This window comes from Antechinus flavipes, chromosome 5 (genome assembly GCF_016432865.1).
Source record: "Antechinus flavipes isolate AdamAnt ecotype Samford, QLD, Australia chromosome 5, AdamAnt_v2, whole genome shotgun sequence".
Lineage (NCBI taxonomy): Eukaryota > Metazoa > Chordata > Mammalia > Dasyuromorphia > Dasyuridae > Antechinus > Antechinus flavipes.
The window spans coordinates 20,459,996-20,477,254 of NC_067402.1; the positions used below are offsets into that span (position 1 = coordinate 20,459,996).

The 17,259-nt window shown below is 46.9% G+C and overlaps 1 protein-coding gene across 1 annotated transcript in view; it reads left to right on the top strand.

Annotated features, from left to right (window-relative positions):
* The first annotated feature begins 363 nt into the window (after positions 1-363).
* Positions 364-17,259, top strand: part of TRIM71 (tripartite motif containing 71) — an 85,084-nt gene continuing 68,188 nt past the window's right edge. Inside the window, exon 1 of the mRNA XM_052001051.1 lies at positions 364-1,969. Within this exon, the coding sequence (XP_051857011.1) occupies positions 770-1,969 (1,200 nt within the window). The 5' untranslated portion in view covers positions 364-769. The remainder of the gene's footprint in view (positions 1,970-17,259) is intronic.

The window sequence follows — 17,259 nt, forward strand, 5'->3', positions numbered from 1 at the left end:
ACAAAGCCACCCTTCCGAGCCTCGGCACCCGGCCGCGACGCAATTGGAGTCCCCAGACGTGCGGTGGCAGGGAAGGAAGGGAGCTGGCCGCTCGCTGGAGGCCCGCTCTCGCATTATTTTGGAGGCTGCTTTCGGCTCCTAAGGGGAAAAGACGAGCCCCAGGTGAAACCTAATCAAGCAACTAGACAACCCTGACCCCCAAGCCAAACCACCTCGTATTCTCGGGCTGGGGGGGGGCGCTACTCCGGGGAGTAGGATCTCACAACCCCTTTCCTCCCCACACCCCCCTACCTACCTCCCCCAGCTACATTTTCTCGTTAAGGTATAAACTACAAGTCGACCTCCAGCTGGCCTCAGGTTTGAGTGGGGAGTCCCTCGCCCCCCCTTTCTTTGCTCTGACCCTTACCCCCAGCTTTGGTCAGCCTTGTCTAGGCACTTGTGTTCTAGAAAAGACACTAACCACGTTGTCAGCTGCTGACCCAAGGGAAAGGAGGCGAATCTGTGTCAGTTATCGATTGCTCCGGGAAATCGATATTATTATTTAATGTAAACAGCATTAAGGTTAACTATAGGTGGGGGGGGGGGCGCTTGCAAAGCCCGGCCATCTCCCAGGTACCCGGAGGAAGGACTTGGCTCTCAAATCGCAAGACTAATCGAAGCAGTTTTCTGGGTGAGCTGGTTGCTCGGCCGTCTCTCCCCCTCCCGCGCCCCCCCCTCCCCCCAACCCGCCGCCCAGCGCTTCCTCCTCCTCCTCTTGTTTTGGTTGCAAATGGCTTCGCTTTCCCAGCCAGATTTGCAGCTCTGCCCCCAGTGCAAGAAGTGCGGCTCGCGAGCTCGCATCTCCTCCGCCTCGGCCACGTCGCCGCCGTCCTCGCAGACCTCCAAGTCGGCCGGGGGCGGGGGCGGGGCTGGGGGCGGGGGCGGCCCGGCCTCTGCGTCCTCCTCCTCCTCCTCCTCCTGCTCCTCCTCGTCCTCACGGAGGCTGCACGTCCTGCCCTGTCTCCACGCCTTGTGCCGCCAGTGTCTGGAGGCGCAGAGACACCCGGCGGCGGCGGGCGGGCCGCCCGGGGAGCCCCTCCACTTGCGCTGCCCCATCTGCGACCAGAAAGTGGTGCTCTGCGACTCGCCGGGCATGGACGCGCTGCCCTCCTCCAACTTCCTCCTGAGCAACCTGCTGGACGTGGTGGCGGCGGCCGAGGAGCCGCCGCCGCCCAAGAACAACGGCCGCGGGGTGGTGGTGGTGGGCGGCGGCGGAGGAGGCGGCGGCGGAGGCGGCGGCAACGGAGGCGGCGGTAGCGGCGGCAGCGGCGGCGGCGGCAACAACCGCCATCACCACCATCACCATCACCACCACCACCCCCGTGCGCCCCCGCCGCCGCAGCCGCAGCCGCCGCCCACGGCCGGCTCTCCGCTGCAGCCGCCGCAGCCGCCGCCCTCCTCCTCCTCCTCTTCTTCTTCCTCCTCTTCTTCCTCCTCCTCGCAGCAGCAGCAGCCGCCTTCTTCCTCCTCCTCCCAGCAGCCGCAGCCGCCGGCCCAGCACCAGCACCGGGATCACCCGCACCGCGACCACCCGCACGCGCCCCGCGCCCCGTCCGCCCCGTCCTCCGCCCCTTCCTCGTCCTCGTCCTCGCTGATGCTCCGGCGGCCGCACAGCCAAAGCGAGGCGCGCTGCAGCTCGTGCGACGAGGGCAACCCGGCCAGCTCGCGCTGCCTCGACTGCCAGGAGCACCTGTGCGACAACTGCGTCCGCGCGCACCAGCGGGTGCGCCTCACCAAGGACCACTACATCGAGCGCTTCGGCAGCCCGGCAGCCGCCGCCGCCGCTGCCGCCGCCGCCGCCGTGGCCAACAACACGGCGGCGGCGGCGGCGGCGCAGCTCGCGCTCAGCCAGACCTTCCCCGGCTCGCCCTTCTCCATCCTCTCCGTGTTCCCCGAGCGGGTCAGTTACTGCCAGCAGCACGACGACGAGGTGAGCTGGCGGGCCGGGAGCCGGGGCGGGCCGGGAGGTCTGGGGCCGGCCCGGGGCGGGCCTGGAGCCGCGAGACGTTGCTCCGCGGGGGACGCGGTCGTGGATGCCCCCGGCGAACCCCCGGAGAGATCCGTGGCTGTACGGCTGCCGCAAGAGAAGGCCTCCCAACACAATGCTCTCCGACAGACGGGGAAACTGAGGTCCACAGAGGGGTGGGGAGGAAGTCGGGGAGACCTCGAAGCTTTCTGGGGGCCTCCACCACAACAGCTTCAGAATCCCGGGGTCCCCCTGGTCGAACAGAGGTTCTTAGGAGCACTCCGTGTTAGAATTCCAAGGGCCTGTAGTTACTGGGATGACCTTGAGCTAGTCGACTCCCCTTTCGTACCTTAGTTTCCTCGCCTGTAAAACAGGGACATTGGATTTCTTAGTTTCCTCCCTCGAATTTCTATGGTGTATTAGATAATGTGTGATAATTGGGAGTTTGTATGTGTGTTCGCGCGTCCATTCATCCGTGCCCCGGAAAAATGGGGCCGGAGAGGGAGCCGAGGCCTGGGGCCTTGCTGAGACCTTCCCTCCCTTACGGCGAAACCCACCACCGGGCTGCCCCATTGGCATTTTAATTTTGGGGGGACTGGGAATAGAAAGAGGTAAGAGGCCTGTGCCTTTTTACTTGGTCATATTGTAATTGCTTCTCCCCACAAAACTCCCTAACTCACAAAGTTTGAGCGAGCTCAGAGTTCTCCTGCCCTGCACAGTTGCCCTCAACACCCACCCACGCTGGCTCCCTCTTTCCCTCTCGGAGGCCTTACTTTTGCTAAGAAGGGTGTCGGACACAGTTTCCCCGTGCACACGTGGAGCTGTCCACGTTTGCCTCGAGTTGGGACTTCTCTTGGAAAATTGGGGTGTCCAGTTGGGTCCCCATCCGCTCTCCCCCTTCACCCCCTCCCACTGTCAGGCATTTTAGTCGTTGTTGTTGTTACTTGGGACCCGGGGCACTCTTCGGTGGTGGGGGAAGGTGAGGTGCCTGCAGCCCCGGAATTGAGGGGCTGACCATTTCTGCGGGGGAGGGAGTGAAGATGCTTTTGTTGCTGAGTCAGTTTTCTTATCTGTTTCTCCCCTCCCCACTCCCCAGCCCTTGAATTTCCTCGTGGAATAACCTGTGGCCTTTTCGCTCAATCCTAACTTGTGGGCGGCCGCTGAGCATTTTGAAATGCAGTTTGTTGAGTGGCGGGGAAAAAAAAGAAATTGCTAGTAGGTGAGAATTAAAACGTGCCTAAAAGTCTGGTGTGCTTGAGCTTAATTTAGTTAAAAGTTTACTTGTGGTGATCTACTTGGGTAAATTCAAGTGGATTTTATGATGAGTGGGGAATTGAATTGTGCTAGCCAGTCTCCTGTTGGTAAAGAAACAAAAACACAACCATCTTAGGCTGGGTTTGGGGGTATTCCTTTTTTACTACTTCTTTGTTGGGGTGGGAAACTTCGATTTTACCCCTCTGTTTAATTCTGTGACAAAGGCTTGAAATTCCAGTCCTTTCCTTTCCCCCTGAAGAATTAAACAAGTGAATATTCTTGCTCACTAAAAATGTAACAGTGAATACTGGTAGATCCCAGGGTCAAGTCCCCACAAGATTTTCCCCCAGTGGCTTTATTCACTGGAGAAAAACATGAAGATTTCATGAAATTCATCCTACCAGCCAGTCCTGAAAAAGGATTGCTGTTGGAACTTGAGAGAAATGACAAGTTGGAAATATTATTTTTAGTCTTAAAGCTTGGAATTAAGGGTGTGTGTGTGTGTGTGTGTGTTTATAAAAAAGTGTCTTCATCTTGTGCCTATGGAGAGCTTCCTCTTGGGAGCTGGCATTTGTTGACCCTTAACCTGGACAGCTAGTTACTTGGGTAGTGGGTGATTTTTCCCCTGGGGGATGGGTTATTTTTTTGTTGTTGTTGTATTGGACTGAGTGCAGGATACAGTTGATTTACTTTTCCATTTAAGGATAGCAAATGAACAGTGGGCTGAAGAATTGCTAATCCATCCACATTTAAAATAGTTTGTGAAATAATTGGTTCTCTAAACGCTAAATACTCAATGACTACTAACGGCAGCATTTTATATGAGTTGGCTTTTGCTTTTTGGCTCTCTCTGCCCCACCATTTTTTTTTTTTTTTAAAGAAATCTTCCTCTTTCTAATGAGTATTGAAAGAAAATTGCTCCAGGAATTTAATTTTATTATGGAGTTACTTAAAAAAGATTTTTAGGGTTAGGAGACTAAAAAAATACATGAAAGATTAATTTATTTTTGTTTATAGGTATATACATATACCTATGTATGTATATATGTACATATATATGTGAGTGTATCTATATATGTATGTATATGTACACACACGTGTATGAAGAGAGGTGTTTTATTGCAGGACTCTTGTGGAGGGAGAAATTTGTCAATTTCTTCCTCCAAAAATAGTGATCAATTTCTAATATGTTTCTGATCAGTTTCTAATATGTTTCTAATCAGTTTCTAATAATACCTTCTTGTTTAGAAAGATGGTCTTTTGCTACAGTCCTGCTCTGAGATCTCAAAATAATCCATTAGCTACTTCAGGGCTCTGTTTATTTTATGGTGACTGACAGACATAATTCAAGGGTGTGTATCTGATTTTGCTGGGCTTATTAAGACTTTCTCAAATGCTTTGCCACCAAAAGAAGAAGCAAACTTTTATCAGTTGAGTAGAAATTTGTCCCCGGGGATGTTTCCAAATCTTTTCCCCTTCAGAAAGAATCATTTTCCCCATGGGTCACTCCTGGATAATTTCTGATCTTTCTGGAAGAATTTACAAGTTGAATGAAGTCTTGCTGAATTTTGAGGGAGAAAAAATCGATTCTTTAAAAAAAAAAAAAAAAAACCTCCTAAATAATTTTGTCTTAAAATAGGAGGCATTCTGTTATCATATGTGAATTTAAAAAATTGGCCCGTGTTAAAAGCCAGCCCCACCTCTGGCACTGTCCTAGGCACCTTGAATCAGAAGGGCTTCCTTGGTAAGAGACTAGTTTGCTTAAGCTGGGTTTCCTCTAGCAGGTCCCTTGTTCAAACCTTTTTTGTTTTGTTTTTGATGGGAAAGGAGAAGTGCAATCAAATGCGCGTTGTTGGGAGAATGTGGGAGCACCTGAAACAAATACATTGAATTTCCTGGGTCAGTGGGGAGACCAGACAGGATGTTGCACAAGGGCGAAGGAGCGAAGCTGCAACAAAGTGTTTTTTCCCTGGGTTGGGTGAGGGCCGGGGCCGGGCCCGGGGTCTGGGCCTGCCACACACCCTCTCCAGCCATTTGGTTGACTTGGTCTCCATCGGGGTTAGTGTCACCAGGGCCGTGGGGCTGCCCCTGAGAAATGCTCCCTTTTTTGTGTCATTGCAACATAAAATTTTAGGAACTCGGGTACCAACTTTGATCCCCCTCCTGCTGCCCTTTTTATGGCGCCTAACTGTTGCTGCTCTAGTGGCTGGGGGCCCCGGGCCCTGGCAAATAAAAAGCCTTTTACAGCTGGGGAAGAAATGAGGAAGGTTAATTAATGATCAGCGAGGTGATCAGCATTTCCTGGGGCGGTGGGGGTGGGGCCGGGGGGGGGGGGCTGAGGCTTTCCTGCCCGCTTTCCCAGCTCTCCCCACCCCGCCCCCCGCCCCCAATCTGGAATGCATCCTGGGTCCGGGTGATCCGTTTGCAGGCCGCAGACCCGGCCAGGGGAGGGGAAGACATTGTAGCCAGCTCTGCTGTGCAGAGCCGGAGCTCTGCCCCCACCGGGGGAGGCCATTGTTTTTAAGAATTGCTATCTTGCTCTGGAGAAACTTTGTAACCAGGCTTGGCACCGGGTTGGGGAGGGAGGGTGACCTTTCTCTTCCACGGAACTGCAAAGGATTACAATCTTGCTCCCCCTTAGGCACACGGGGCCTGGGGAAAGGCTTCTGCAAAAGGCCTTGGGGGAAAGTGGGCAAGGATTGGGCTTGCCCTGGAAGAATAAATATCTTTCCAGAAATGCAAACTCCCAAGTAGATCCCTCCCAGGAAACTCTGCAGGGCCGGCTTCCAAGATGGTCACCACTCTGCCCTTTGGTTTCCAGGCAGAATCCTCGCCCTGCCTTCCCCTTTCCCTTAGGAAAGGGCTTAGTAGAAATGAGCTTCTACCTTAGGAAATCTGGGACTTGGATCAGAAGTGGATAGCCCAATCTCATACCCCCATTTTACAGAAAAGGAGTTTTATGACTTTAGGTCAGGATTTGAACCCAGTCCCTGGCACTGCAAAGCTTGCAGACTTTATTATTAACGACCATTAACACATGTCACCCAGGACCATAGATTTTAAAGCTGAAAAGACCTGAGAGGGAGACTTGCTGGGGCCATTCCCATCACCCTCCAGATTGAATTTGAGAGATGTTTATGGATCACCTCCTGGGCCATGGAATGAGGGAAATGAGACCCTGAGAAGTGGAGTTGACTGAGGTCACACAAGCCAGGACCCCAAACCAGCTCCTCCTCCCAAGGGCATGGTCGGCTACTGGGACTCTTTCTAGGACCCCCATTTGGAGAGCTAAGGGAATTGAGAGGCCATGTATCCAGCCGTGGCTTTTTAAACTAGGGTCCTGAACCGGTGATAGGTTTTTGCTGATATTTTGAAGACTCTTTCCATGTAATTGGTTTTCTTTGTAATCCTCTGTATTTTCTTTGACACATTCAAGGCCATGATTCTGAAGGGGCTCTTTTTATTCCTCTGAAGTTCAGGCCTGGAGAATGGAGACAGGAAAGGCCATAACTGGGGCCTGGCTAAAGGCTAATGGCTACTGCTCGGCCAGAGTCAAGTGTGGGGGGCTCCTGAGGATGCTTTGGGGGCTGTCTTAGTAGCAGGCTGGAGAAGCCATCGGACATCTGTAGCTGAAAGGGAGGGGGTCTGCCTCAGTGCACCCCCCATTCCTGAGCAGTTGTGACTCCTTGGAACTGACTCTGGGGCCCTTTTCCGGCTAGTTACCTTTACACCCAGTGGGCAGCTCTACTGGAAAGGTGGGAATGTATGTGTGTTCACATCCAAAGAAGCTCCTTCTGGTTGCTTAGTAAACCAGGCCTCTTGTTCCAAGGGAATGATTAAAGAAGTTGGCAGTTTTTGAATTCATCTCTCTCTCTCTCTCTCTCTCTTCCTCCCTCCCCTCTCTCTCTTTACATATGTGTTTGTAAATGTGTATATATGTATCTTTTTGTCTCCCCTCTTTTTCTCTCTTCTTTCTTCTCTGCTTCTCACTCTCCCTCCCTCTCTCTCTCTCCTCTCCTGTCCCTCCCCCTTCTTTATTTCTTCCCCCTCCCCCCAGAGAGTTAATAGGTATCATTTACAGGGTTCAAAACTAAACAACCTTGGCTGGATATTGGGGAAGGAGGAAAGTTCATCGGAGGGGGCTGGCCCAGTCTGGCGGCCGGGTGGCGAGGTCGAGCTGAAACAGTTACTTCTCAGTTGAGCCGGGCCCCCACTCAAGGCGACTTTGTTGGGTGAACTCTTTGGGCCCTAATAAGATGACAGAGGCCGCCCTCACACAGCCCAGGGCGCTGTGGAGCATGGCGGGTGTTTCCCATGGGTAGGAGATACAACCCGGGTAAGCCAGATGGGGTGGGGGCAGGGATCAGCTTTAAATGTCCAGCCTTTTGTAGCTACCTAAATTTTTCGATTCAGAGGAGAGGTAAAACGTTAAAAGAGTCTCTGACTCCCAGCCTCTGATGTCAACCTGGGATGGGGGTCAGCCTAACTTAGGGACCGGATTATTGGAGCTGGGAGATGGGAACCACAGACGCCACTGCCATCTTTTGAAGATTGGGGACCCCTCCTCAGATGTTTTAAATGCATCTAAACAAATACAGAAGGTACGAAAGAAACTAATTATATCAAAATAATGATTCAGATATTCCCAAAACAAGTTCCTAAACCCTTGAAGCTCCCATCAACACTATCCCCAATACAGTCTCAAAATAGTCACTTTGAAAATGACATTTTCATCATGAGAGAGGCTTGAATTTCAGTGGCTCAGTCTTGTAGTGGTTTTAGGTACTGAGATATTTTTATGGAAGCTGTCAAAAGCAAAACAAAAAGAGTGTACTTTGTTGACTTTTTTTTTTTAAGGGTATGTTTGATTTTTAAAAATTTATTTTATTATGTTTCTAGGTAATAATCCCTCTTCTATAACAAAGACTAACCAACTGGGTTGGTTCTTCTTTCTTTATTTCTTCCTACCTGCTCAAGGCCAAGCTTAGTCAAACCATTTCCATAAAGTTTGATTTCATTTTCCTGGAGTCACCCTGTAAACTGTGGTGCTAGTTCCACCTAAGTGCCTTCTTTTGACATTACTTCATAGGAGTTTCTCTGAACGCTTTCCTACAGTGAAGTAATAATGTCAATGTTCTTGGAGCAGTTTTTTTCAGCCATTCTCCAATCGATGGCTCCCCACGTTATTTCTGCTTCTCGGTGTGTACTTTATCATTTCTACGTTGCCACATTAGATATACAAGCTACCTTGTGCTTTGTCAGCTCATTTTTGAAGACATAGTGTTTTTGCATTGCATTAATTTCTGACGATGCTGCCTCCTGCCTCTACCCTTTTCTCATAAAAAGATTTTTTTTAATGGTTCAGCAAAGTTAACAAATATAGCAACTGACGTATATGTGCAATGAATGGTTAAGCAAAACTAACAAACATAGAAACTGACTTTCTCTAAGTATATATGAAATGAATGGTTCAGCAAAACTAACGTGGAAACTGACGTTCTCTAAGTATATACGTGCAATTAATGTTCAGCAAAATTAACAAACAGAAACTGACATTCTCTAAGTGTGTATATATATGTGCAATTAATGTTCAGCAAAATTAACAGAAACTGACATTCTCTAAGTATATATATATATATATATATATATATATGCAATTAATAGTTCAGCAAAATTAACAGAGATTGTTATTCTCTAAGTATATATGTGCAATTAATGTTTAGCAAAACTAACATAGAAACTGACGTTCTCTAAGTATATGCATGCAATTAATGTTCAGCAAAACTAATGTAGAAACTGACGTTCTCTAAGTATATAGTGCAATTAATGTTCAGTAAAATTAACAAACAGAAACTGACATTTTCTAAGTATATATATGTATACATACATATATATATGCAATTAATAATTCAGCAAAATTAACACAGAAACTATTATTCTCTAAGTGTATATGTGCAATTAATGTTCAGCAAAACTAATGTAGAAACTGACGTTCTCTAAGTATATACGTGCAATTAATGTTCAGCAAAATTAACAGAAACTGACATTCTAAGTATACATATATATGCAATTAATTGTTCAGCAAAATTAACACAGAAACTGTTATTCTCTAAGTATATATGTGCAATTAATGTTCAGCAAAATTAACAAACAGAAACTGACATTCTCTAAAAATATATATATGCAATTAATAGTTCAGCAAAACTAGCAGAAACTGACATTCTCTAAGTATATATATGCAATTAATAGTTCAGCAAAATTAACACAAAAACTGTTATTCTCTAAGTATACATGTGCAATTAATGTTCAGCAAAATTAACAGAAACTGACATTCTCTAAAAAAATATATATATGCAATTAATAGTTCAGCAAAACTAGCAGAAACTGACATTCTCTAAGTATATATATATGCAATTAATGGTTTAGCAGAATGAACATAGGAACGGATATTCTCTAAGTATATATACAATATTCCATAGCCTTAGACTCTAGGAAAGGGGAAGGAAGTGCCAGGGGTTCTTCCCTGGGGTTAAGTTTAGGCCATTTACCTGTATCTACTTGTCCTTCATTCTTTGCCCTGGCTTGGGATCTTCCATCCTTGTTTTTCTGATTCTCTTTCACTTTGCATCAGTTCACTACATCTTCCCCAGTCTTTTCTGAATTATTTAGAACTGAATTATTTCTTGATATTCAGCAATATTTTATTCTATTCTTAAACTACAATGTATTGAGCTCTTTCTCCCTCTCCTCCCATGACTATGGGGCACCTGGGTAGGGGACACTTAGGAGAGCAAACGACTGTTTTCCCTGAAAATACAGCTCAGCATATTCTAATTTGGTTTTGCTTGTTGGGTGTTGATGGAAGAAGGTGTTGTTGCTGGCTTTGGAGATGAGAGTCTTATGTTACTTTGAATTTGGCATTTTAAAAAGTGAAATGATACATTTAATTAGAAATTAAAAAGAAAAAACCTTTTAAATTAAAAAGATTTTTACTACTTACTAAATATTAACAAGATGCTATGAGCTTAGTAAGCTGAGATTGGTATTTTTCCCTTTTTGTAAAAAAACCTTTAAAGACTCATTAGAATTTGATATACCACATTAGCCATAAAACCGATGATTAGAAACCTATACGTCTCTCCTCCTCTGTCCCCAAACAGAGCAGTTCCAAGATAGGTCTTGTTCAGCAGCAGTCGTGTGGGCTTTGGAGAAGGGCTCAGTTCTCCTGAAATTTCAGAGAATTTTACTTCCTTGCCCAAATACCTGGGCAGGTGTGACTTCCTCGTTCTTACTGATCTTTTCTCTATTTTTCATATTTTTTTTCTTTATTTCTTTTTCAAAATGGTGCAAGATTTATTTTTTAGCTGTCAGGTTCAGGCCTGGTCCAGAATGAAAGGAAGTCCTGAGTGGGATGCTACAGCAAAAGCTGGGACTAAATGCTCTCGCAGACCCCTTCTGGCCCTCAGTGGATGATCTAAGTGAACCAGGAGAGAAGGCATGGGATGGTGGGAGGGTAAAAACTGGACAGGGGAGAATCAGAAACCCTTCTTGGCCTTGGACAGTGCTTTGGCCTGCTGAGACTTTCAGGGTGTAAGGCAGATTAAACCTGGGATCGCTCAACAAAGATAAAGGAGATTTTCTCACCTGGAGTTGCCTATAACTTACAATGAAGTCACAGTTTCCTTTCAAAAAAGTAAGCCCTGTAGATCCCAAGATGATAAAAAAGGAAACTGAGTCAGGGGGGGCCAAAAGTTCACCAGTCATTCTCAATGTTTCTCAAGGACAAATCTTTTATGGGAAGATTCCTTTAATTAGGTTATCTCAAAAGAGAATACTCCATATTCCATAATTCCTCTGCCTTTGTAGTTCTGTCTACATCCCCTCAGGCACTGGATTGATTGGATCAATGGAAGCCTTCACTTGATAGTTTGGATAAACTGGTTAATAAAATAAAACTAGGGATGTGGGGAGGGACTCTGGAGTAGGCCCTCTCAAAACCTCTGATTTGGAAAGATGGGTTTTGTTGAACCTTGTTGCTACTTTCTGTGTGGTTTCAAAGCCTTTGATGACAGTTGTAGACCCAGAAATTGGGGGTCAGGTCCCGTCTCCCCGGGAAGAGGAAGGGGACTCTGTTCAGAAAGTCCTGTAGCTCCAAGTGCCTTTGACCTTGTTTTGTATTTGAGTGGAGCCAGCAAGCGGGGAGGTCTTAGTCCTGATCCATTTCTGGGAGCTGTTGTCAGTCTTCCTTCCCCCCTGACTTTTCTGGGCCTTTCTCTTTCTGGTGAGACACTTGCCATGCCCTCTGCTAGTAGCTACGCTCTTTTAATGGCGTGTTAGAATTTATTGCTAACCAAGATAATTAATAAAATATATAACCGAGAGGATCTTGTGTCTAGCGCTCCGGCGACCATTTGCCTAGGATTTCCTGGCATGGTCCTGATTCGAAGACAAAGTGTACATTGAGGGAAGCTGTGGGAAAGGAGTATCATTTGTCAGGTCATTTGTCCCAATTTTTGGTTTGGAGAATATGGCCGCTGTCTCTCCAACCTTACTGGTCTTTGTACTTCATTTTCTGGATTCTCTAAGCTAAGGATAAAGATTGGCTTTTGCGGGCTTTTGGAAAGCTGCAATTTTGCAATCAGTCATTTTCTAGAGTAAACCATTTTTTAAAATGTTGATCACTCATCATCTGGTTTACAGAGAAAGATTATATCCATCAGTTCAGCACTGTCTGCTATATGCAAGGCTTGTAGGTAGCCTTGTAGGTAGAAAGATAAATGATGGGGTCAATATTCCCTTATCCAAAGATTTGAGTATTTAAAAAAAAAATTTTATTTATTCATTTTTGATTTGAATATTTAAAAAAGATTAGAATGGTTTTCTTTTGAATATCAAATCCTGAGGGGGTCATTTTAGAGGAGGATAATTCCTGTGGTGAAAGAGATAAGAATTAAAGGCTGCTTCTGGTAATTACCCAGTCTTCTTGGCCTAGAAGGAAATAATATTGTTTATAATAGCTAGTACTCATAACATAGTAAAAGGTTGTAAAGAGCTTTAAAAATGTTATCACATTTGATCCTCACAACGACTTTGTGAGGATGGGGCTATAATCATCTCCATTTTACAAAGGAGGAAACTGAGGTAAACAGAAGTCAAGTGACTTGCCCAGAATCACATAGCATGTGTGAGTCTAAGGCTGGATTTGAATGCAGATCCACGGGGAAGGAGGACGCATACATGCGTAGGATAGATGGTTCTGTTCATTTAAGCCAAACCCCTTAGTGGGTCAGCGATGGACCTCCAGCCAGGGATCCAAAGTTCAGAGGGAAACAGCGCTTTCTCCCTCCCACAGATTCTACTCTATATCTGACGTGCTGCTGGGGAGCCTGTTCCTTACTATGCCCCCACATCTGGGTGAGCGAGACATGTATGTTAGAGGGAATTTGTCCATCTGTCCCTCCCAGGGCTTCCACGTACTGGGGACAGATCTCGGTTGGTGAGTCATTATGGGTAGTATCAGACCTGTTTTACATTAGAGAAGGCTGAGATCCAGGTAAACATGACTTCCTTGGCTCCCAGCCACAACACTTCCCTTCAAGCCCATTCTCTGTCCGTTGAACATCACACTATTAGCTGCTTTCCATAATATATGGATATTTCTGGCTACAGTCATTCTAGCGAACACTAGATTTTTTTTTTTTTTTTTTGGCTGTGTCTTAAATCAGTCTCGATTTTTGTACTTCCCACAAAACCGTTGCCTGGAATTCGGGTGGAAAGAAGTGGTTTTCTGGTAACTCCCCTAAATGGTCTTTCTTGGCTGGCTGGACTGGTTATTTGGAGGCCTCGGGTGCCTGAGATTTGTGTAGTCCGCCATGGAGAAGGCACCTGTAGGTGGTGGAAAGATCCCTAGGCTAGTGAGGAATCGGGAGATGTGAGATGTGGCCAGACCCTGTTCCGTACCGGCAGCTGGCTCACTTTAGGGCAGTGATTGGCTTCTGGTCCTCGGGCCTTCATTTTCTCCATCTGTAACATGAGGAGTGCTGAACAGCTGGTCTCGAAAGTTCTGTTATCCTAAGCACGCGTGCATCTGTCTGGGGGCCGAAGCATCCGGCACAACGGTGGGCTTCCACCCCACGGGGCTGGGTGACAAAATTACCGTCCCGTGGTAATCTGAAGGATTTTTCTAAAATCGGAGCCGGGGTCCTTGTATATTCCCGTTCTCGCTGGCTCTGCTCTTTACTCTCTGTGACTGTGGGAGGCTTCTCGGGCCTCAGTTTTTGTGTTTGTAAAATGCCGATAACCTTGTAACCTTGCAGCTCCAGACCAGTGATTTCGGGCAAGGCAGCGAGCATTTAGTGAGTGCTTCCCCTGTGCTAGGTTGTGCAGAGATGGGACTTGTCTTTAAGCGGGGGGATGGAAAATTGGGGGATACCCCAAAGCTCCTTCGGTCAATGAGTAGCACCTGCAGAAAGTGTGTCCCTTAGTGGGCGGTTGCTTCTAGGGTGCTGGAGGCCTGCTGGTCAGAGAATGACGTTGTCCAAAGATCTGTGTGATTCTGGAAAATGGGGGATTGTGGGGAAGGTGCTGGATGGACCCCGGGGTCCCAAACCAGGGACTCGGATTGTAGCTAAGTGTCTAACTTAGCTAGTTGTGTGGTCCTGGAAAAGTCACTTCTGGAAATGGGGACAGGGATGGGAGGGTGCTGGGGAGGAAAGCCCTTTGTAAACCTTAAAAGCCCTGAAGAAACGTGAGCCATCCTTGGGAAGATAGAGCTCGGGACCTGGCCTTGGAATTTAGAAGGCAGGCCTTTGTGTGGGGCGGAGGAGAGAAGAAAGACGGACTCTTTGCCGGCCTTGACTCGGCTCGCGTTTCAGAGATGGCATCTGAAGGTTGCTGTGATCACTGGATCCCAGAGCCGGAGCTGGAAGGGCCCTCAGAAGCCATCCCGGCTGACCTTTTAATTGTTACTCTTGAGGAAACGGGGCCAAAGGACTTGGGAAGCAGATGCAGGACCTTGGATTTCAGGGTACCACAGTGTACTTGAAAATGGCTCCGGCCTAAACCTAGCAACCTGGAGATGTGGGGATTGGGGCCAGGGATGTTTCCCTTATTGTTCCCTTCCCTCTCTTCTCCCTCCTCCTTTTCCCCTAAATGTTATTTAAAATGCACACACTTGATTTTATTATACGCTTATGACAGAATTTCTCTAGAACCAAATTTTCCTTCAGGAGGAGGATTAATTAGGGATTTCAAATAAAAGTGACTGAGGGTTGGGGGGTTGATGGGAGATGAGGGAGGCTGTTTCTGCCAGGCGGGTAAGGGAGAAATCTACCTGGAGTTAGAAAGGGGAGCTCCCCTTGGAGTAAGGAAATAAATCCTCCCAGAAAGGTGTGAGAAAGCATCTGCCAATGTGGCCGATTATAGCTAATCAATCGGAGCTGGATTTATTTCTGGGTAGAAAGCGGCTTGCTGGGATTTGGGAACGTGCCCTAACGCCACAGAAAAGTGGGGTCCGGCCCTACCAGGCCCGGGCCCCAGGCAGCGTATTGAGGAATAGCTTTTGTTTTTATTGTGGCAAAGACCGGACAGTGAACAGGGTGCCCATTAATCAGACATTGGCCTAACAGGTTATGGCATGTGAGTATGATGGAGTGCCTTTGTTTTAAAAGAAATGGCTCCAAAGAAACTTGGCGGGACTTCTGTCACCTGATGCAGAGTGAGCTGAGTGGACTGGACAGAACCAGAACGGTTTCTGTTCAACGACAGCCCCTTTGAAGGAGATAAGATCAGTGACTGGAGGAGACTCTAGAAGAGCCTTGATACCCCTCACGTGATAGGAAGTGGTGGTCTTGGGATGCTGAATGAGATGGACGTTTTGGAACATGGCCATTAATGTAGAAATCGGTTTTGATTCTGCATATTTTTAAAAAATCATTTATTTTTATCAGAGTTTTTATATACGTGGATAATTTTCAACATTGACTCCTACAAAATCTAGATGTCCCTTTCCCTCAATCCCTCTCCTAGACCACAAGTACCCCAATATATGTTAAAGATGCAAAGTTGAATTCTTTTTAATGCACACTGCTTTATGAATTATTTTGGGAGAGAAAAATCAGAACAAAGGAAAAACCTTGGGAGAGAAAATAACAAAAAAAGTGAACGTAGCCTGTTCACTTCATTCAGTCTCCATTTCTGCATATTTGCTACAAGGTTTTATTTTTTGTTTTTAATGGTGGAGAGCTGGGACAGAGAATCCACGCTTGTTGGAGAAGGAAATTGCTGCGAGTGGGGCTTGACTACAGCCCCGGAGTGGGAAGCAAGCAGATGGGCTAATTTGGGCAGTAAGACACTGGATTGAGTTTTGTGATCTCCTTCCTCACAGGTGAAATGAGAAGCTTTTCCCACATGCTTTTCAGTTTTGCCAGAAGAAATTCTTATGTAGGGTCTAGGGACCTGGCAGATAAAGTTTGTTGAGACTGTGGGGTGAATAAAACAAACTGCTCACCTTTTTCCGAGTCCTTGAGGTTGGCAACTGGTTTTTATTTTTTTCCCCCATCTCCGTGTCATCAGTTATGCAGGTAACTATATCTCTATTTTATAGATGAGGGAAACTGAGGCACACAGTCATGATTTGCATTATTTAACCTCACAGAGTTAGCCGGGTGTTAGAAATAGGGATTAGCTCCCGGTGCCATGTTCTTTCTGCAACACTGAAATGGGCACGTTTACAGAATGGGTATCTTTCTAGGAAAGTAGTGTCTGAGAGCACGTAGGGTGTTTGATTTGGCTCCACTGGCTTGTTTTGTGCATGTCTTTCAGCGAAGTTAGGTCGCACTGGTAGACACGTGGGAGGTAGCATTGCTTTCAGGTGTACTGACCACAGTGGCTCATACTTAACATGTGCAAACTGCGGGCAGGGTAATGAGTAAATAGACTTCTGACTCTTTGAAATCTCACACACTGAATGTGGCCTTTGCCCCAGCCATATCTCCCTGGCAGGTCTGTATCCCCAAGAGATCCAAGAAAGAAGGCAGATCCCACGTGTAGGTTCTTTACATGATGGCAAAAACTGGAAGCTGAGGATGCCCCTGGAGCAGAGCTCTTTAAGTTCTGGTCTCTGTATGTGATGGGGTCCATTTGGGACACAAGAAATGAAATCATCAAGGCCAAAAAGATATGGAAAAAATTGTAGGAGCTGATGCCGAGGGAATTAAGCAGATCCAGAACACTGGTGCTGTTAGATCCCTGTTATCAAAACGGTCCAGAAATAGATGAAAAGTGAAATGAGTTAGACACAGGACAGCGGTTTATGCCGGCTCTGTGAAGGCAGGCAGCTTGGAACGCTTTCAGAACGGGGATCCAGGCGAAGGCCATTTGTGACTCCCCGGGAGCTGACGGTGATACGTGAGCTCCCTTCCAGGGAGAAGCGGTGACTTTTGGGACAGAACGAGCCACGAATAGCCACTGAGGGAACTTCTTTTGCCTGGTGGTTCATATCTGTTAAAGCAATGTTTCTTTGTTCCTCCCCATTGGGGTTGGGTGGGAGGGAGAGAAAAATAGATTTCTCTTAATTAAAAAACAACAACAAAACGAGTGAGAGTGAGTGTGTGTGTGGTGTGGGAGAGGCATGAGCTTTGCTGACTGGGTTTATAAAAAAGCTCACATAAAGCCAGTACAGGGGGTATTGAGAATGGGTAACATTAAAAAAAAAAAAAATGTGTAACATAAAATGCATCAGGGGGCTTAAATTTTTTTTTTTTTTAAACAGCAACAAAAAGTACACAGACCCCCCTAAACTGAAAATTGCCTTTCTGTACAGGGATGACCCGTGATGGCCAACCTGTTCCTCACCTCGGCGGCCCGTTTTTCTCTTTGATCATCCACGTCTGGCGTGTGTGTAATCTTTTTAGACTCTGAGGCAACACGCATAGATTGTTTGTGTTCTGTGTTCTTCATATAGCATGACAGGTCAAAGGTTTCCAGTGCAGGGAAGTACA